Below are 23,275 nucleotides of genomic sequence, written 5' to 3' on the forward strand. Positions count from 1 at the left end.
TCTTAGATAGGCCCAAAACTGCTCATGATACTCCAAGCACGGTCTGACCAATGCCCTATAAATCCTCAGCATTATATCCTTGCTTCTATATTCTAGTCTTTGAGAAATGAATGCTAACATTGCATTTGTTTTCCTTACCACTGATTCAACCCTCAAGTTAACCTTTAGGGAATCCTGCACAAGGACTCCCAAATCCCTCTCCAACTCTGAATTTTGAATTTTCTCCCCATTTAGAAAATAGCCCACACCTTTATTCTTTCTGTCGAAGTGTATGATCATGCACTTCTCTACATTATATTTCATCTGCCACTTATTTGCCCATTCCCCATATCTGTCTATGTCCTTCTGCAGACACCCTGATTCCTCAAAGCTACCTGCACCTCTACCTATCTTCATTTCATCTTCAAATGTGGTCACAAAGGTACTAATTCCTTCAGCCAAATTATTGACATGCAATGTGAAAAGAAGTGGTTCCAACACCTGCCCCTAGTTACTAGTTACCCCTAGCACACCACTAGTTACTGGCAAAACAATCAGAAAAGGCCGCCTTTATTCCCACTCTTTGCCTCCTGCCAGTCAGCCTATCTTCTACCCATGCTGGTACCTTCGCTGTAATACCATGGGCTCTTATCTTGTTCAGCAGCCTATTGTGCAGCACCTAGTCAAAAGCCTTCTGATAATCCAAATAAATAACCACTGACTCTCATTTGACTATCTTGCCTGTTATTTCCTCAACAAATTCTAGCAGATTTGTTAGGCAAGATTTCACCTTTAGAAAACCATACTGACTTTGGCCTATTTTATCATGTGCCTCTAAGTACCCCAAAACCTTATTCTTAATAATAGACTCCAACTTCTTAAACTGAATTCAGGCTAGCTGGCCTCTAGTTTCCTTTCTTCTGCCTCCCTTCATTCCGAAAGAGTGGAGTGGCATGTGCATTTTCCAGTCCTTCGGAAGCATTCCAGAATCGAGTGATTCTTGACAGATCATTACTAATGCCTCCACAATCTCTTCACCTACCTCTTGAGTGATTAATTTCAAGTTCCTGGGTGTCAAGATCTCTGGGGATCTAACCTGGTCCCAACATATTGATGCAGCTATAAAGAAGGTGAGACAGCAGCAATATTTCACTAGGAGTTTGAGGAGATTTGGTTTGTCAGCTAAGACAACCATAAACTTTTACAGATGTACCATGGAGAGCATTCTGACAGGCTGCATCACTGTCTGGCATGGAAGGCTACTGCACAGGATTGAAAGAAGCTGCAGAAAGTTGTGAAATTAGTCAGCTCCTTCTTGGGTACTAGCCTCCATAGTATCCAAGACGTCTTCAAAGAGCGGTGTCTCAGAAAGGCGCCGTCCATCATTAAGAACCCCCATCACCCAGGTCATGCCCTTTTCTCATTGTTACCATCAGGAAGGAGGTATAGAAGCCTGAAGGCGCATACTCAATGATTCAGTAACAGCTTCTTCCCCTCTGTCATCCGATTCCCCTAAATGGACATTGACCCATGAACACTGCCTCATTTTTATTACTTTTTTTGCAGTATTTTTAGATAGATAGATAGATAGATAGATACTTTATTCATCCCCATGGGGAAATTCAACTTTTTTCCAATGTCCCATACACTTGTTGTAGCAAAACTAATTACATACAATACTTAACTCAGTAAAAAATATGATATGCATCTAAATCACTCTCTCAAAAAGCATTAATAATAGCTTTTAAAAAGTTCTTAAGTCCTGGCGGTTGAATTGTAAAGCCTAATGGCATTGGGGAGTATTGACCTCTTCATCCTGTCTGAGGAGCATTGCATCGATAGCAACCTGTCGCTGAAACTGCTTCTCTGTCTCTGGATGGTGCTATGTAGAGGATGTTCAGAGTTTTCCATAATTGACCGTAGCCTACTCAGCGCCCTTCGCTCAGCTACCGATGTTAAACTCTCCAGTACTTTGCCCACGACAGAGCCCGCCTTCCTTACCAGCTTATTAAGACGTGAGGCGTCCCTCTTCTTAATGCTTCCTCCCCAACACGCCACCACAAAGAAGAGGGCACTCTCCACAACTGACCTATAGAACATCTTCAGCATCTCACTACAGACATTGAATGACGCCAACCTTCTAAGGAAGTACAGTCGACTCTGTGCCTTCCTGCACAAGGCATCTGTGTTGGCAGTCCAGTCTAGCTTCTCGTCTAACTGTACTCCCAGATACTTGTAGGTCTTAACCTGCTCCACACATTCTCCATTAATGATCACTGGCTCCATATGAGGCCTAGATCTCCTAAAGTCCACCACCATCTCCTTGGTCTTGGTGATATTGAGACGCAGGTAGTTTGAGTTGCACCATATCACAAAGTCCTGTATCAGTTTCCTATACTCCTCCTCCTGTCCATTCCTGACACACCCCACTATGGCCGTGTCATCAGCGAACTTCTGCACATGGCAGGACTCCGAGTTATATTGGAAGTCTGATGTGTACAGGGTGAACAGGACCGGAGAGAGTACGGTTCCCTGTGGCGCTCCTGTGCTGCTGACCACCGTGTCAGACCTACAGTCTCCCAACCGCACATATTGAGGTCTATCTGTCAAGTAGTCCACTATCCAATCCACCATGTGAGAGTCTACTCCCATCTCCGTTAGTTTGTGCCTTAAGATCTTGGGCTGGATGGTGTTAAAGGCACTAGAGAAGTCAAGGAATGTAATCCTCACAGCACAACTGACCCCATCTAGGTGAGAGAGTGATTTGTGCAGCAAATACGTGATAGCATCCTCCACTCCCACCTTCTCCTTATACGCAAACTGAAGAGGATCCTGGGCGTTAATGTAACTGTTTAATGTGTATATGTTTACTTACTGTATTGATTGCTTATTTATTTATTTTTCCTATATTATCTCATATTGCATTGTACTGCTGACACTAAGTTAACAAATTTAATAACATATGCTGGTGATATTAGACCTGATTCTGATTCTGATTCTGATTCTGAACCCTGCGAGTGGTCCGGGTGACTTATCTGCCTTCACGCTTTTCAGCTTCCCAAGCACCACAGTATAGCAACCACACTCACTTCTACCTCCTGACCCTCATGGATTTCTGGCATTCTGCTAGTGTCTTCCACAGTGAAGACTGATGCAAGATACTTACTAAGTTCATCTGCCATTTCTTTTTTTTTTGTAATTTATTTATTGAAGTTCATCAAACAAACATTTCCATAAGATGTATTTCAGACATTGTACATATATATCATATAATCATATATATCACAAAATCTCCACAAAGTATTTATCTGGGGTATACACTTATAGAAAAGAGTGGAAAGAAAAAACAAGCAAAAGGAAAGAGCTATGTACAAGTAGGGAGTGATCTTTTTTTTTACAACAGATTCATTGATTTGTGAGAATAAAATCAGGCCTATGAGGCATTATGTAGTTAAACCATTTTTCCCAGTATGAATCAAATTGTTCCAGCTTATGATTAACAGATGCTGTTATCTTCTCCATTTTGTAAATGTCCATTGTAATTTCCATCCATATATTTAAAGTTGGGCTCTTCTGTGATAACCATTTCCTGGTAAGAGTCTTTTTACCAGCCACCAACAGTATATTCATTAAATATTTATCTCTTTTCAACCATTCTTGAGGTATATATCCAAAATATATGGTCTTACTCTCCAAGGGTATTTCACATTTAAAGATGTCTTGTAGGGCGTTGTGTATCCCCCTCCAATAGTTTTTGATAACAGGGCAATCCCAAAAAATATGATAATGATTTGCATTTTGATTTCCACAATTTCTCCAGCAAACAGGGAGGTTACGATCATAATGGGATTTCTGAGAGGGTGTAATAAAATATCTTATCAAGTTTTTCCATCCAAACTCCCTCCATTTCTGTGAATTGGTACACTTCCATTGATATCTCCATATTGTTGTCCATTCTTCCTCAGATATAATTATCCCTCCTTCCTTCTCCCATTTTGTTTTAATGTATGAAGTCAAATGTGTTTTAAGATTTGACAACCCTTTATACATGCTTGAAATGATTCTACTACCATTATCTGAATTATATGCTTTTCTAAAGAGCTCTATCAAGCATGTATTTGCCTTGGTTACATTTTTAAGCGTCTTATTAACATATTGTCGGATCTGTAAATACCGATAAAAATCTTGTTTTTCTAATAAGTGTTTCTCTTTAAGCATTTCAAAACTGAACAGTGTTCCTTCTTTCATTATGTTACAAAGAACTGTTATTCCTTTAGCTGTCCAGTCCTTAAATCTAGCATCCAATTTATTTGGTGTAAAATCAGAGTCATATGCAATCCATTTAAGAATTGCAATATCTCTCTCTAGATTATATTCTTTCATAGTGGTTTTCCATATTTTAAGAGTCAATTTCACCCATGGGTTATCAATAGTATTTATGTACCTTTGCAGGTTGTTATCAGCCAAAATTGCTTGTATGGGGATGGGAAGTACCCGCTCCTCAATGTTTTTCCGTTGAGCGTCATATGATGGGTTGCACCAACATATCACAGCTCTCAACTGTGCTGCAAAATAGTTATCTCTAAGAGAAAGCAAGCCCCATCCCCCCTTTTCCTTTGCTAATTGCAAAGTTTTGAGATTAACTCTAGGCCTTTTACCCTGCCAAATATACCTTGATAGCATCTTGTTCCATTCATTGAATTGATTTTGATTTATCTCTATTGGTAGGGTCTGAAAGAGATATAACAGTCTGGGCAGTATATTCATTTTAATAGAAAAAAGGAATCAGGCTCCATCTTGCCACATCTTCCTTAATTTTTTTATATAAAGGCTGTTAATTACATTCTGATAATTTTGCCAAATCTTTTGGCATAACGATGCCCAAATATTTGAAAGACTGTGTGCCATGCCCAGGGATATTGACTTTCAATTTCTCTTGGTGGGCTATAGTAATATGAAAGTAATTGGGTTTTATCTATGTTGATAGTGTATCCTGATAATTGACCATATTGTTCAAAGGACTGCATCAAATTAGGTAAAGAGTATGTTGGTTGCCCTAGATAGATCAAAATGTCATCCACATAACAAGCCAATTTATGCTCTGTCACTTTAATAGTAATTCCCCTGATATCTTCATTTTGTCTGATGTATTGAGCTAATGGTTCCAGATATAGCGTGAAGAGTAGTGGTGACCATGCACAACCCTGTCTCGTGCCCCTTTCTAGGGTAAGACTACTTGATAAATATCCATTGATTTTAATCCTAGCAGTAGGGTTGTCATATAGTGTCTGTATAGTTTTAATAATTGTGTCTTGGAAACCAAATCTATGTAAAACTCTTGTAAAGAAAATTCCAATTAACCAAATCAAATGCTTTTTCAGCATCCACGCTTATCACTATTGCTTCGATTTTATTTTTTTGTATATGATCTATAATGTGAAGTGCCCTTCGTATATTGTCTTGAGTCTGGTGTTGTATAAAACCTGTCTGATCATTACATATCAGTATGGGTAGAAACTCCTCTAATCGTTTGGCCATGATGGAGGTAAATAACCTATAATCTACATTAAGAACGGATATTGGTCTAAATGACCCGCATTCCATTTTATCCTTGCCTTCTTTCGGTATAGCTGAGATTATCACTTCCTTGCAACTGGGTGGCCTTTGTGCCTTTTTTAGAGCCCAGTTCAGTGTGGGGAGTAAAACAGGAATTAACTCCTTTTTAAATTCTTTGTACCACTCTGCCGTATACCTATCTGAACCTGGTGACTTGCTTAATTTAAGCCGACTAATTGCAGCTTTTAATTCAACTTCAGTTATGTCAGCAGTCATCCTTCTATTTTGTTCTTCGCTTAAAGTGAGTATCTCTAGAGAATTCAAGAAGGTGTCAATTTGGGTTATGCTTCCCCCTGGAACTTTGGAATATAGTGTTTTGTAAAACACTTCAAAAACTTCTTGAATTTCTCAGCTTATTTTTTATCATTTTCATTCTTGGGTCCCTAATTCTATGAATTGTATTTTCTGATATCTTTTTTTTTTTCAGTTTCCACACCAGTATTTTCATAGATTTCGATCCACTTTCATAATGTCTCTGTTTCAGAAACATTAAGTTTTTCCTGATTTCTTGCATAGCCAAATTATTTATTTCATTCCTAATTCTTTTAATTTCCCCTAATGTATCCTGTGCCAAATTCAGTTTGTTTTTTCTCTAGTTCCTTCAGCCTATTTTGTAATTCCTCTAATGTTTTATTCCTTATTTTTTTCTTATTGAAGATATCGCTATAATTTTCCCTCTTAAGACTGCCTTCAGAGTATCCCATAAAATGGGAGGTGAAAATTCTCCATTATCATTAGATTCTAAGTAGAGACCAATTTCTTTTTTAATTTGTTCCTTAAAGTACAAATCATTGAGTAGACTTGAATTTAGTTTCCAAATAGTATTCTTTGGTTGTAGGTCAAAATCAACAGATAAATATATAGTTGCATGGTCACTTACATCTATTGTCCCAATTCCACAGGTGTTTATTTTGTCTTTGTCTTTTCCAAATGTTATGAAATAGTCTATTCTTGTATATACAGAATGTGGAGCAGAATAATGAGTGTAATCCCTTCTGTCAGGGAAAAGGTACCTCCATATATCAATTAAACCAACATCCTCAAAAAGTGTATTAACTTTCTTATGTAAAGATTTTGTTTCATAGGTTTTTCTATTGGAAGAGTCTAAGTTTGGTTGTAATTGTAAATTTAAGTCTCCCCCACATATCAGGAGACCTTCTGTTTCCGTTACCATATTATCAGTAATTTTCTGAAAGAAACCAATATCACTTCCCGGGGGTGCGTATATGTTCAATAGAATAACTGAATTGCCATCTACATTCCCCCTTACCAGAATATATCTGCCTTCTTTATCTCCCATTTTGAATATATTTTCAAAATTTAGCTTACTTGAGATAAGAATAGCAACTCCTCTCCTATGCCCTGATTTATATGAGGAGAAAAACAGATTAGTGAAGCCCATGCTCTTCAGTTTTTTATGCTCATTATCACTTAAATGAGTTTCCTGTAAATATACTACATGGGCTTGTTCTTTTTTCATTTTGGATAAAATTCTCTTACGTTTGATTGGATTTAATAGCCCATTTACATTAAAAGAAATTAATTTTACCTTGTCCTTAGCCATCTGTATTTATCTGTCAATGTATCATTGAAATTAGAATAAAACTTAATCGATCTACTCCCTGACCAAATAAGAACCAAGAAACTCAAATAATAACAAAAAGGGCAACGAACATGTGATTCCAAGGCTGAGGTCTCTAGTAGATGACCCTGCGTTGAGCTAGAGGAAATGTCTAGCTGTGGAGGATAACCCCTCCTACTTGTGAGTTGAGGGCCCCCATTGCAGTATTCATAAAATTTAGTGAACAAATCCATTACACAGAAAAGATTTCCCTGTGTACTCCTATATATATACACACACACACAAATATATATGCATGTATATATATATATGTATGTATGTATATATATATGTGTGTATATATATATATATATGTGTGTGTGTATGTGTATATATATATATATACACACACACATACACACACAAATATATACACACACACATTATGCACACACATATATATATTCTCATTTTGGTGGGAAAAAAGGAGTAAGAGAGCAAATAAAGAATAACAACTAAGTAATATAAAATCCACATTATAGTAAGTATATCTAGAGATAGGTATATCACCGTGTACCTTTGCTTCTGTTTAGCTTCTCAACATTTTTAAAGTTAGCCAAACCTTATGGCTGTTCTGAAGGGGGTGAGGACTGTCTTTGGGAAACTCCCGGTCTCTTCCTGATATGTTTTTCTCGACCTCCTCCTGTCTCCTGCCTTCTCGTTTCTCGCACTATTTCCCAAGCCGAGCGGGACAATTCATCAGCCAGGCTTTCTTTCATTTTGGTCATGCTGATGGGCAACCCTCTGGCCTTCATGTCTGTAGTCGCCTCTTCCACTGTCTGGTACAACTATGTCCCGTTGTCATAAAACACTCGAAGTTTAGCAGGGTACGGAGTTTGAAATCTAATCTTATTTTGCTTTAATACTCGCTTTACTTCGGAGTATTCTTTGTGTTTCTGGAGGACCGCGGGGGGTAATCTTGGTCAAAATATATTAATTTATCCTCTGAAAACACTCTCTTCTTACCCCAGGCCCTTCGTAGAATCTCCACCTTGGTGCTGTACCGAAGGAATTTAATTATTATTGAGCGTGGCTTTCTATCCTGGATAGGTTTCAGAACGAACGCGCGGTGCGCTCTTTCGACTTCCAGCTCCATAGCCGGGGGAAGATCCAGCGCGTCCCGCAGTAACTTTCCGACAAACTCCGTCATAGACGGGCCCTCCGCTCCTTCGGGAACATTGTAGATTCTGATATTTTTCCTCCATGATCTTCCCTCCAGGTCAAGCAGTTTACCTTCTTGGTGATGTATTATTTTTATTGTCTTGCTCAGTATCCGCTCCACGTTTTGAACACGATCTTCCACCTTCTCAATGCGAGTCTCTGCCACCGCTATTTTTTGATTAACGCTGGCGAGCTCTGCCTTAATATCACGGAGCTGCTGCTTTATATCTTTCTGGACCTCCATTATTTCTTTCAGGATTTCAAAGACATTCGCCACTTCACCTGAACGAGGCCCGGCAGCCGCCTCACTAGCACGCGGTCGGGTCAGAGAGCCGCCCGCTGTACTCCTCTTGGACACAGGCTCTGCAGTGTCGCTTTTTTAATTTCAATTTCTTCTCCCCATTCTTGCCCCTCTTTTCATTTCAATTATTTTTCGGAAAGTATTATATTTGACGGGTTAATGGGGCTTAATACGCATTTTTCCGGAGGAGCTAGTGACTTAGCTGCCATTCTCGACGATGACATCACCGGAAAACCCATCAGCCATTTCTTTGTTCCCCATTACTATCTCTCTATTGTAATTTTCCAGTAGTCCAATATCCACTCTCATCTCCTTGACTCTTTATATATGTGAAAAGCCTTTTTGTATCCTCCTTGATATTGTTGGCTATCTTACCTTCATATTTCATCTTTTTCCTTCTTATGGTTATTTTTTAGTTGCCTTCTGTTGGTTTTAAAAGTCTTCCCAATCCTCTAATTTCTCATAAATTTGTATCTTTCCTGCACTTTCTGAATTTCCCCCATAAACACCAGCCATTGCTGTTCTGCTATCACCCCTGCTGGTGTTTCCTTCTAGTCAGCTTTGGCCAGTTGCTCTCTCATGCCTCTATAATTCTCTTTATTCCACTGTAATGCTGATTTTATCTTATCCTTATGAAATTGTAGGGTGAATTCTATCATGTTTTGATCACTGTCTCCTTAGGTTTCCTTTACCCTAAGCTTCCTAATCAAATCTGGGTCATTACATAACACCCAATCCAGAATTGCCATTCTCCTAGGGGGCACAACCAAAAGCTGTTCTAAAAAGCCTTCTTAAAGGCATTCTCCAAATTTCTTCTCTTGAGATGCAGTATCAACCTGATTTTCCAAATCCAGCTGCATATTGAAAATCCCCCATGATCATCGCAACATTGCTCTTTTTACATGCCTTTTCTATCTCCTGTTGTAATTTGAAGTCTGTATCCTGGCTACTGTTCAGTCGCCTGTATATAACTCTCATCATTTTCACCCTTGCAATTTCTTAACCGTAACCACAAGGATTCTACATCTTCTGATCCTATGTCACCTCCTTCTAAAGATTTGATTTAATTTATTTTACAGATAGAGCCACCCTCCTGCCTCCCTGCCTGTCCTTTTGGGACAATGTGTATCCTTGGATGTTAAGCTCTGAACTATGTTCCTCTTTCAGCCACGACTCGGAGATCTCACAACATCATACCTGTCAATCTTTTAACTGTGCCACAAGATCATCTACCTTATTCAATATACTGTGTGAATTCACCTAGGCATATGCATCCGCAGTTGCCCTTTATGGACAAACTAGGATGCATCCCTCTTGCACATTTATGTAAAATCTGGATCATAGAGAATATCCCCAGGCACTTTGCAGTAATGTTTTTGAGCAAAATTTGACACCAAGGCAAATAAGTATATATCATAGCAAGTGCCAAAAGATTGAACACAGAATTGTTTTTAAGGAGCATCTTAAAGGGAGCGAATGAATAGAGAGTTAGATTGATTTAGGAAGGAAGCTTAGGGTTTGACTGATGAAGATGCAGCTGTGATAATGCAGTGAGTGGAATCAGGCCAGAACTTTAAGAAAAATAACAAATAGCAAATTGGATAAGAGTCATAGAGTCTGAGTGAGATACAGCACTGAATCTGTTGAATCAACAACTCATTTTTCACTAATCCTACATTAATCCCATTTATTTTTATTCTCTCTCATTCTCATTAACAGGCCTCTTCTTCCATGAAAGGAAAGATTTTATTTTTACCTAATCACAGGACAATTTACAATGACTAATTAACCTAGTAACTGATGTGTGATTGGAATGTGGAAGGATTCCAGGGGGAAGATGTGCAAACTCCTTACAAAGGATACCAGAATTGAACTCTAAATTCCAACGTCCTGTGCTGTAATAGTGTCGCGCTAATCATTGTGCTACCATGGTGCCCACGCAGACTCCATGCAGTGAGCACCCTAGGTCTGGATTGAACAGAGCTGTGAGGAACTGGTTCTACTTGTTGAGCTATTTCACATCATTCATTAATGCACAAGTTTGTTAGTTTAGTTATGCAGAGGGAAGAGGTTGTTTCCGCAAGGCAAAGTGAATCATTAAGTGGGTACAAGTCACAAAAAACAAAAAAAATGAGAGCAAATTAAGAAGTAATATGAAGACAAACAAAAAGAAAACAAAATTATCATTAACAACAGTAATGTATAATGTTAGTGTTATTGTTGACAATGAAGTATCTTAGATACTCTAAAGGTTTGTATATGCACAACATTATCTTAAACCCAATGGATTTAGGTTAATGGTTTCTCATGCCTTGCAATAGTGCGTACATTTTCAGCTGTTCAGATTCTGAAGAAGAACATCCTGTAATATAAATATTTTTCCTTTACTCCCAGTGGCAAAGAACGTACTAGAATCAAGAAAATAACACACAACCAGAATTAAAGCCCACACTAGAAAGGAAGATCACCAACCTTTTTTAAAATCCTCAATTATTTTTATAGCTTCTCTGTTACCACTTTCAGCCACAATATCCCAAAATATAAAACAGAGTGCTTGTTACATGAAAAAGAAAGTAAAGGCCTAGAATAGAAGTCCCAACATTCTCATTGCTAAAATTCTATCAGCAAGAAGAATTAATAGGACCTTGTAATTGTATACAGCATGTTTGTATGCAACTTGCATCTTCAATGGACCTGTTCATCAAAGGGATTTTGCGTATATTTAGAAGTATGTACATCCATTATGTATTGAAATCCTACACGTCGATAGATGGGACCGATCTTACAGTCATGGTTTACTCTAACATGAGTGTCACTTTCTTGTTGTGCTTTGTGCATCTGATGCTGTCATCAACATGAACAGTGCTCATTAATTAGGTAATGACAGAAATTGGATTTAAAGTTTGCAACCTACAATCATTGTTTCAACTCTCAATTATAGTATCATGCAGGAAAATGTGAGACATCTAATTCATTGGTCTTATAAATTGCTCCTTATAATTTCAATGTATTAATTAGCTTTTTGCTGGCAGCACTATGCAAAATTAAGGCTTCTTTGCATTGAGAGATTGTGGTCACAGACACCTTTATCTTTGCGGCCCCTATACCTTTGCTGCCCACAATGTGTCTGGGTTTGGATGAGTCGCCATTACCCCACCACTATTAATTAACACAATTTCCCTGCTGTCTGCTGTGTTTCCTCTCCCTGACCCATGGTGATTTGACAGCTGCCTGCTTAATTACCCAGGTCAGGTTTTAAAATGTTTTAAACAGAAGAATCTCATGGTATTTTAAAGGACAGATGTCTCAGTTCACTGTTCTTGATGATGCTTGATTTAGCATAATAGCAAAATGAAGTACCCAGTTAGAGTACCAAAGACAGGTGAAGTCCATTTTCCAGGCAATTAACATTAAATTAATTGGGTTAAAGGTTTCATTGATATGAAGACAGGAAAATGCAAACTGTAAATGTATGTGCCTTGGTTCCTTATGTTTGCAGCATTTCCTACAATGTTGTTAGTTCTGATAATACATTCGTAAATGATTATGGTAATGTTCTGCAGAAGGCTGGCCATGCATTGCAGAAAACTGACAATCCCAGTTTGGCAAAAGAATGAACCAGGGAAGGTAGTGCACCCGTGGCTGACGAGGGAAATTAGGGGTAGTATCAAGTCCAAAGAAGAAACATATAAATTAGCAAAAAAAAGCGGCACACCTGAGGACTGGGAGAAATTCAGAGACCAGCAGAGGAGGACAAAGGGCTTAATTAGGAAAGGGAAAAAAGATAATGAGAGAAAGCTGGCAGGGAACATAAAAACTGACTGTAAAAGCTTTTATAGATATGTGAAAAGAAAAAGATAGGTCAAGACAAATGTTGGTCCTTTACAGTCAGAAACAGGTGAATTGATCATAGGGAACAAAGACATGGCAGACCAATTGAATAACTACTTTGGTTCTGTCTTCACTAAGGAGGACATAAATAATCTTCCGGAAATAGTAAGGGACCGAGGGTCTAGTGAGATGGAGGAACTGAGGGAAATACATGTTAGTAGGGAAGTGGTGTTAGGTAAATTGAAGGGATTAAAGGCAGATAAATCCCCAGGGCCAGATGGTCTGCATCCCAGAGTGCTTAAGGAAGTAGCCCAAGAAATAGTGGATGCATTAGTGATAATTTTTCAAAACTCCTTAGATTCTGGATTAGTTCCTGAGTATTTGGAGGGTGGCTAATGTAACCCCACTTTTTAAAAAAGGAGGGAGAGAGAGAAACCAGGGAATTATAGACCAGTTAGTCTGACGTCGGTGGTGGGGAAAATACTAGAGTCGGTTATCAAAGATGTGATAACAGCACATTTGGAAAGAGGTGAAATCATCGGACAAAGTCAGCATGGATTGTGAAATGAAAATTATGTCTGACGAATCTTATAGAATTTTTTGAAGATGTAACTAGTAGAGTGGATAGGGGAGAGCCAGTGGATGTGGTATATTTAGATTTTCAAAAGGCTTTTGACAAGGTCCCACACAGGAGATTAGTGTGCAAACTTAAAGCACACGGTATTGGGGGTATGGTATTGATGTGGATAGAGAATTGGTTGGCAGACAGGAAGCAAAGAGTGGGAGTAAACGGGACCTTTTCAGAATGGCAGGCAGTGACTAGTGGGGTACCGCAAGGCTCAGTGCTGGGACCCCAGTTGTTTACAATATATATTAATGATTTAGATGATGGAATTAAACACAGCATCTCCAAGTTTGCGGATGACACAAAGCTGGGCGGTGGTGTTAGCTGTGAGGAGGATGCTAAGAGGATGCAGGGTGACTTGGATAGGTTAGGTGAGTGGGCAAATTCATGGCAGATGCAATTTAATGTGGATAAATGTGAGGTTATCCACATTGGCTGCAAGAACAGGGAAGCAGATTATTATCTGAACGGTGGCCGATTAGGAAAAGGGGAGATGCAACGAGATCTGGGTGTCATTGTACACCAGTCATTGAAGGTGGGCATGCAGGTACAGCAGGCGGTGAAAAAGGCAAATGGTATGTTGGCATTCATAGCAAAGGGATTTGAGTACAGGAGCAGGGAGGTTCTACTGCAGTTGTACAAGGCCTTGGTGAGACCACACCTGGAGTATTGTGTGCAGTTTTGGTCCCCTGATCTGAGGAAAGACATTCTTGCCATAGAGGGAGTACAGAGAAGGTTCACCAGATTGATTCCTGGGTTGGCAGGACTTTCATATGAAGAAAGACTGGATCGACTAGGCTTATACTCACTGGAATTTACAAGATTGAGGGGGGATCTTATTGAAACGTATAAAATTCTAAAGGGATTGGACAGGCTAGATGCAGAAAGATTGTTTCCGATGTTGGGGAAGTCCAGAATGAGGGGTCACAGTTTAAGGATAAAGGGGAAGCCTTTTAGGACCGAGATGAGGAAAAACTTCTTCACACAGAGAGTGATGAATCTGTGGAATTCTCTGCCACAGGAAACAGTTGAGGCAGGTTCATTGGCTATATTTAAGAAGGAGTTAGATATGGCCCTTGTGGCTAAAGGGATCGGGGGTATGGAGAGAAAGCAGGTACAGGGTTCTGAGTTGGATGATCAGCCATGATCATACTGAATGGCGGTGCAGGCTCAAAGGGCCGAATGGCCTACTCCTGCACCTATTTTCTATGTTTCTAACTACAAATTAATAGGTATGAGTTGAAAAATTTGTGGAGAGGTAATGTAAAGATTTAGGTGAAGGCTAAGTAAGGCTACATGCTAAAATTGACTGAGGCAGTATAAAATATCAGAACAAAGTAGTGGAGCTGAATATAAAGCTGTAGTAAAAATGGATGATGCGAGGTGAATGGAACATACCACAGTTTGCTAGAACTGTTATGCATGTCTTGAAGTAGTTCATCTTACTCAGTGCAAGATGTTTGTACATAAAGATTGTTGAGATTTTGCTGTCTGATTTAAAGATGGGCAATATATTACTTACCAACAAGTTTTAGCCATGTATGTGTAATTCCACAAAAAATGCTGTTACAATGTCTTTTCTCGAAGATTCCAGAAGAACCGCTATGTTAAATTTGGATTAACAAAGCTTGCTATTGTGTAAAGTAAAAACTATGTAAAGGTAATGACTGATTATGTAATGGCATTATGAATTTTAATTTTTAAATATGAGAAAAGAGTATAATGGATATCCCCTCAATATTGGATTGGTGCAAAGGTAGGCTAACTTCCATACTGTTGAGCTCCAAGGTATGCTGTATCAGTTTGGGAGTTTCCTCTCCTGGTAGAGAAAAAAATATCTTTGTGATTTTTATTCCTCTAACAGCCAGTTTATAATTGTACTGATTGTATGTTGCTACCTGCTTGACCATGCACTAGTACGTAGCTTGCAGTTAAAAGAGGAAAATGTAGACAGTGTTCAACTTTAAACAAAACAACATGAATCTGTGCATTCTGTGAGCAAAGACTTCAGTGCTACAGATCAGCATTTCAAACTCTAATATTTTCTTTTGCCAACAGATGTTTGTGAGGCTGTTTGTGGATGAAAATCTGGACCGAATGGTTCCCATTTCGAAACAGCCCAAAGAAAAGATTCAAGCTATAATTGAGTCTTGCAGTCGACAGTTCCCAGAATTTCAGGAGCGAGCCAGGAAACGCATTCGCACTTACCTCAAGTCCTGCAGACGAATGAAAAAAAATGGCATTGAACTGGTGAGGAATTCAAAGTAAATCTGAATTTCAGTATATCCTGATAGTATAGACTACGTATCAAAGTTGGTGAAATCAGAAACAATCACTTTGAAGTGATGTTACAACTTGCAGTATGCATATGTTTTCATTGTTGAACATAGTTCACCAGATCTATAATTAAAACAAAATCAAGTACACCCGTATCACCTCCTGGTATATTTTCCTTTGTTAGTCTAACAGATTTAGCTGGCTGGTGCCGTAGTGGCATCTGCACTGGACTTCAGGGCAAGTGGTCCCAGCAGCTAGGCTGAGCATTGAGCCAGCAACTTGGCCTCGTAAAAAAACAGACAAATGCTAAAGAAATTGCAAGGTTACCGCCCGATGCACCACAAGGCATGGAGCCGAACAACAGTCAAAAGAACTGCAAACACCAGTGTTACACCAAACTTTCTATTTTGATTGTGATATCAAATGCACCACTTAATGTTGTGCTTTAAACTTTGCCAGTCAAGTAAATATCTTGGCATCTGCTGTCAAATCAGTTCTCCCTTGATATTTACAAACACATTAAAATAATTATTAAAAATTACTAAATAATTATTTGCAGTAGACTGTACGCTTATTTTAGTGTGAGGGGGATTATAAAATTATACTTTCTACCTGTTATCAACTAATCAGGATTGGGCAGCCATTGGTCTACTTCAGGCTGGTGACTGCAACTTTAAAGTACAGAATCTAAGAATATCTTCAGATTTACTTATTACATGTACGTCAAAACATACAGTGAAATCTGCATGAAATCATTGCCATCCCTTTTTAAAGATGGTTCTTGTGGCGAGGATTGATTGAGGATTTTCGATTACTTGTTTAGGAAGTATTTTCTCCTTCCCTATTAGACCTTTTTCCATCCTAAGTAGGTCAGATCTTTTGGGGACCAGAGGCAGGACTGGATTGACCAGTTTGTTTTTAGATTCTTGTGCATCCTCTGTGCATCTGTTTCAACACAGCTTTGGCAAGGAATTGGTGGCAAGATGCCTGCTGGCATCTACAACTGTCTTATATAAAATATAAACACATGCAATATACTTGGCAAGAATTTGGTTATAAATTTTAAATTGATCATCGTTGTGGAGCAATGCTTTATATGTGCATTGGGAGAATATTGGGAAGCCCTGATCCTATCGAAGTTATTGGAAAGGAAGTTCACTACAAAATGCATAATTATGTCACACATGTGGAGGGCATCAGAAAAGTAAAAGCAGTATCATTGAGGAAGATGCTCTTGGGCAAGGGTTTCTAACCTGGAGTCTGCAGACCTATTACTTAATGGTATTGGTCCATGGCATAAAAAAGTTTGGGGACCCCTGCTCTAGTTGATCCTGGCAATAGGGAGAGATACTGAGAACAATTGATGATGAAACAAATACAGTTACAAGTGAAAGCTACAAAGGAGAATGAAAATAAGTTTACAATATTGACTTTTTGTTACAAATAGTCTAGGAAAAGCTGCTTGTAGGAACAATGTGTGTTCCTTAAAAAAGAATAACAGTGATGTTGTAGATGAAATATGGAAATTAAAGTTCAAATCAGGTGTATTATTAAAAGTACATGTATGTCAGCATGTACAATCCATGATTCATTTTCTTGCGGCATTCTCAGTAAATCCTTAATACAATAATAACCAATACAGAATCAATGAAAGACTGCACAATCCTGGGTGCTCAACCGGTGTGCAAAAGACAACAGACTGCAAATACAAAAACAAAAGAAAATTAATAATAAATAAATAAGCAATAAATATTGACAACATGAGATGAAGAGTCCATAGGTTGTGGGACTAACTATTCCAATGATGGGGCAAGTGAAGTTGGGTGAAGTTATCCCCTTTGGTTCAAGAGCCTGATATTTGAAGAGTAACAACTGTTCCTTAACCTGGTGGTGTGAGTCCTGAGGGTCCTGTACCTTCTTCCTGATGGCAGCAGCCAGAGAGCATGACCTGGGTGGTGGACGTCCCTGATGATGGATGCTGCTTCACTGCAACAACGCTTCTTGTAGGTGTGCTCAATAATGGGGAGAGCTTTACACCGATGGACTGGGCCATATCCACTGCTTTTTCTAAAATTTTGTAAGTTCAAGGGCTTTGGTGTTTCCATACCAATTTGTGATGCAGCTAATCAATATAAGCTCCACTACACATCTATAGATGTGTAAAGTTTTAGATGTCTTGCAGAATCTTCACAAACTCCTAAAGAAGAGGCACTGCTGTGCTTTCTTTATAATTGCACTTACGTGATGGGCCTAGGCTAGGTTCTCCAAAATGATAGCACCGAGGAATTTAAAATTGTTGACTCTCTACACCGCTGATCCTCCAACAAAGATTGGCTTATGGGAGTTTAATTTCCTCCCCTTGAAGTCAATAAATCAGCTCCTTGGACTTGCTGACGTTGAATGAGAGGTTGTTGTTACGCCACCACTCAGTCAGTTTCAAACTCCTTCCGATATGCTGATTTGTCACCACCTTTAATGCAGTCTGTGACAGTTGTGTCATCTGCAAACTGGAATGTGGCATTGGAGTTGAGTTTAGCCACACAGTCATAAGTGTAAAGCGAGTAGAACAAGGGCTAAGCACGCAGCTTTGTGGTGCAGCTGTGCTGACGAAGATCATGGAGGAGCTGTTGTTGCCAATATGAATAGACGGATTCGCAAGAGAGGAAACAAAGGATCAAACTGCACAAGGAAGTGTTGTGGCGAGGCCAAGGTCTTGAAGCTTGTTGACTGGTTTTAAGGGGATAATGGTATCGATATGTTTTTTTTCTCTCTGCACATTGGGTGCTTGATGGTCCTTTTTTTGATGGGTTCTTTTGGAGTAGCTCTGTTTTGTTGCTGCCTATAAGGAGACAAATCTCAAGGTTGTATAATGTACTGTATGCATACATACATTCATAATAAATGTACTTTGAATTCCAAGTTGTAGTCAATGAACAGCATCCTGATGTATGCATCTTCACCGTCCAGATGTCGCAGAATTGAGTGAAGAGCCGATGGATCTATAATAATGGTAGGCAAATGGAGCAGGTCCAAGACGCTTCTCAGACAGGAGTTGATATGTTTCATCACATTCCTCTGAAAGCATGTCATCACTGTGGATGTAAGTGCTACCAGACGATAGTCATTGAAGCAGGTTAACATGTTCATCTTAGGCACTGGTTTAATTGAAACCTGCTAAAAGCAGGTAAGTACCTCAGACTGCCAAAGTGAGAGGTTAAAGATCTCGATAAACACTCCAGTCATTTGATCAGCAAAGGTCTGGGCTGGATGTTTCTCATGGGTTCTCTCTTCTGAAGGTTGCTTTTAAGTCGCCCACAGAGACTGAAATCACAGGAACATCAGGACTGTGGGAGTTTGTGATAGTTCCTCCATATTTTGATGGTCAAAACAAGCATAGAAGGCATTGAGCTCATCTGGAAGTGAAGCTGTGTTGTTGCCTATGTTGCTTAATATTACTTTATAAGAGATGATAGCATTCAAGCCCTGTCATAGCTGTCAATCCTCCTTCGTTGATTAATGTTTAGTCCAGAATTGCCACCTCACTGGAAATCGTACCTGGACCTTTTTGTAACATTTTTGGTCACCAGACTTGAATGCCTATGACATGGCCTTCCCTAGATTGTGGATCTCATGGTTCATCTAGGGCTTCTGGTTGGGGAAGACTCTGAATGATGTTGTGGGGTTCACAATCATCTACAACTGTTGTAATGATGTCCATGACAACCACGGTGTATTCATTCAGATCCACTGATGAGACCTTGAGTACAATCCAGTCCACTGATTCGAAGCAATCCCGTAGATGCTGCTCTGCCTCTTTATTATCCGAATCTCTAGAGCTTTGCTCTTTAGCCTTTAGCTGTATACAGGTAGGAGAAGAACAGATTTACTGAAAAGCAGTCTGGACATGGAACGGTAGGCATTCCTTATCTTAGTATAACAGTGGTTTAGTATATTGGGACCTCTGGTGCTGCAGGTAATTACCATTTGCTGATGGTAATTGGACTGGGTTTTCTTCAAACAAACCTGGTTTTCAGTCCCCGGCTATGATTTAAAATGCATTGGGGTGGGCTGCTTCTTGTTCAGAGATAGTCATTAAATAATTTGTGTCGTTATTTATTTAATTGGAGACCAATAACATCCAAGCTTTCTGCAGATACTAATATTGAATTCAGGATTTTGGCAAACATTAATGCAAGCCAGGAGACAGTTAAAAAAGAATGCTCCAAAGAGCAACCAATTCCCTGAACAAACTGACCTCCATTCTAAGATTTTGAAAGAATTGCGTGAGGAAATTGCATTCACTCCAGTATTCCCAATTTCCTTTCATGTGGAAAACATGTCTTTGCATTGTAAAATTGTGCATGCTACTCTCGTACTTAAGAAAGTCAAGAAAGGGAAATCAGATTAAAATTAGCATCTGTTGATGGAAAATTTAGAATGGTGTGGCTGAAAAGATTGATCAGAGAATTAGCATGGACTTGTAAATTTCGAATCTTCTGAGGTTGTCTATTGTGCCAGTGCTCCTGATGCGGCCTCCTGTACATCAGTGAGACACATTGTAAATTGGGGGAACCACTTTATAGATCACCTCCACTCCATCTGCCAAAAGTGGAACTTCCCGGTGGCCGAACATTTTAATTCTGATTTCCATTCCTGTTCCAACAAGTGGGTCCATGTGCCAGGATGAGGCCCCCTCAGGGTGGAGGAGCAACACCTTGGATTCTGACTGGGTAGCCTTCAGCCTGATGGCATGAATATCGATTTCTCTTTTTGGTAAAAAAAAAATCCTTCCCCTCCCCTCTTCTATTCCTCACACTGACCTCTTACCACTTCTTACCTATCTCTCACCTCCCCCTGGTCCCCTCCTCCTTCCCTATCTCCTATGGTCCACTCAGTTCTCCTATCAGATTCCAGATTCCTTTCTCTCCAGCTGTTTACTTTTCCTAAACATCTGGCTTCACCTGTCACCTTCTAGCTATCCTTCTTCCCCTCCTTCCCACCCCTCCTTTTATTCTGGTGTCTTCCCTTTCGTTTCCAGTCCTTAAGAAGGGTCTCAGTCGGAAACATTGACTGTTTATTCATTTCCATAGATGCTGCCTGATCTGATGAGTTCCTCCAGCATTTTGTATGTGTTGTTTGTGATTTGCAACTGTTTATAATTATGACATGTACAGTGCTTCTTAAAGACAAGGTGAGATGCAACTTTTACTTGTCTCTGTGAATTTAGCTGTAAATGAAGTTTAACAGGGTAAAAGTTTACAAATGGTACAAGAAAAAGTGGTAACCCTAGAAATTGAACAACACAAGTAAAGGTGTTATAATGGATAATAAATGAAATGATTCAGGACCTGCCACTGCAAGATTCTCTTGTGCACACAAAGCATAGGCATTTACCAGCCCATGTGCATGAAAAGATCCTTTCTACTTGCCTTTTTCAATATATGTCTCTATTCTCAGGCTCAGCAATATTATATTATACCAATTACATGAATGTGACGTGGATTTATCCTGACACACAGTCCATGAACGAGTAATTTCTTACCTGCAAATCCTATCCCCTTAATGTGTGGGGACGGACTGTTTTAAACTGTGGTTATTCTCCACAGGGTTTTGTGGACGCACCAAAGACACTCGCAAATTTCTACAGATGTGCTGTGGAGAGCATTTTAACCAGCTGCATCACCATCTGTTAAGGGGTGGGGTGGGGGGCACTGCACAGGATTGAAATAAGCTGCAGAGAGTTGTAAACTTAGTCAGTTCCATCACGGGCACTAGCCTCTGTTGTATCTCGGACATCTTCAAGGAGCGATACCTCAAAAAGGTGGTATCCATCATTAAGGACCCCATCACCCAGGACGTGCACTTTTCTCTTTGCTACCATCGGGAAGGAGGTACAGAAGCCTGAAGGCACAGGCTTAACAATTCAGGAACAGCTTCTTTCCCTCTACCATCTGATTTCTGAATGGACATTGAAGCCATGAACAATACTTTATTTTTATGTTTGCACTACTTATTTAATTTATCTATATATTTTTTCTCACCCTTACTGCTGTCCCTTGTAGTGCACTCTTCAGGAACAAGATCTCAGATGTTGTTCCCGGGATTTGTTGGAGTCACTCTCCCAGTCCAGCTGTCACAATTTCAAGTGCTTCTATCACCACTGGGATTACTCTGGCTTTAACCTTCTACATCCTTTCTATCTGCTCTTTCAAGTCAGTATTTCTCCAGCTTCTCATATTCTTTCTTCCTGTTATTACTGCCATTCGGGATTGCCACATCGATTACTATTGCTTCCTTCTGTTCCTTGTCCAGTATTACTGTGTCTGGTTGATCGGCCAGTACCTGCTTATCAGTCTGTATTTGGAAGTCCCACAGGATCTTAGCTCTGTCATTCTCCACTACCTTCAATGCCCTGCCCCTCCAAGCTTCGGAGGCCGACTCCAGGAACTGTCTGGGCTCTGTGCTGCAAGGATCCGGGGTTCGAGTCCTGGAGGTGGCGGCCGAGTTGGGGTCTTGGGCTGGACCTTTCATGCTTATGCTACATCTGCCCACAAAACCCTCCAAATGAGTGTGACAAGAACAAGAAAAACAATGCTGGCTTGGTTGTCACCCAGATTAACAACATCCACTCCAGTGGTTGGGGAACTGGGACCAGCTGGCGAGAAATTGGATGCTGGAACAAACCATAAATGGGCGAGAGTGTTTTTTTCTCTATAGTTATGTATTGCATTGTACTGTTGCCACAAATACAACAAATTTCATGACATATGCTGGTGATATTAAACTTCCAATGCCTTTGAACAGAAAATCCTACAAAAACTAGCGAACACGGCCCAGTCTGTTACAGGTAACGCCCTCCCCACCATCAAACACATATACACGGAGCACTGTTGCAGGAAAGTAGCATCCATCATCAAGGGCCCCCAGCACCCAGGCCTCCCTCTCTTCTCACTGCTGCCATCAGGAAGGAGATACAGAAACCTTCAGGGCCCACACTGTCAGGTTCAGGAACAGTTATTTACTCCTCATGGAGATAACTTCATTCAACTTCACTTGCCCCCATCACTGAACTGTTCCCACAGCCTTTGGACTCACTTCAAGGACTCATCGTCTCATGTTCTGAATATGTATTGCTTATTTATTTATTGTGATTATTTTTTTATTTGTATTTGCACAGTTTATTGTGTTTTGCACACTGGTTGTTCATCCATCCTGTTGAATTCAGTCTTTCATTGATTTCATCTATCAGGTTATTTTAATTTACTGGGTAAGTCCGGAAAGGAGTGAATGTATATGGTGACATATATGTATTTTGATAATACATTTACTTTGAACTTTTCCCCATAAATCCCATGTCATATAGTCCTAGACGATGGAATGTGTCAGTCTACAACATTGCATGTGGAAACATGAGCTGAAACACAGGATTATTTACTTACTTTTTTCACATAATTTCTGTAAGAGCGAATTTCATTTGGATCTCAAATTTGTCGGTCGTAATTTGTGAATTCTGTGAGGATGTATTTACATCATTCAAACTTTGATACTGTGGAGGTCCCCTGTAGTGTCTTAGCCACCCCATCCATCAGAGGGGGAACCTGTTGTGAAGGGGTGTTTGGCAAGGAGAGGTCATTATTGCCTGACAGAGACTCCAGGCAACTCTCAAGCACCATTTATAAATTCACTGATGACGTTACTGTTGTAGGAGGAATCTCAGTTGGCGAAGAGGAGGCATCAGAAGTGAGATAGATTGACTGGTTGAATGATTAGCAACAGCAACCTTGCACTCGATGTCAGCATGTCCACTTTAGGATGGGGAGAACACACACCAGTCCTCATAGAGGGGGAATAAGGGAACAGGCAA

The 23,275-nt window shown here is 39.7% G+C and overlaps 1 protein-coding gene across 5 annotated transcripts in view; it reads left to right on the forward strand.

The window, feature by feature from the left end:
* nol4lb (nucleolar protein 4-like b) overlaps window positions 1-23,275 on the forward strand; it is a 340,315-nt gene that overhangs the window by 253,883 nt on the left and 63,157 nt on the right. For all 5 annotated transcript variants that reach the window (XM_073061905.1, XM_073061907.1, XM_073061906.1 and 2 more), the window contains one exon: window positions 15,193-15,384. In XM_073061905.1, the coding sequence (XP_072918006.1) occupies window positions 15,193-15,384 (192 nt within the window). The remainder of the gene's footprint in view (window positions 1-15,192; window positions 15,385-23,275) is intronic.

The sequence above is a fragment of the Hemitrygon akajei genome, chromosome 11 (assembly GCF_048418815.1).
Source record: "Hemitrygon akajei chromosome 11, sHemAka1.3, whole genome shotgun sequence".
NCBI lineage: Eukaryota > Metazoa > Chordata > Chondrichthyes > Myliobatiformes > Dasyatidae > Hemitrygon > Hemitrygon akajei.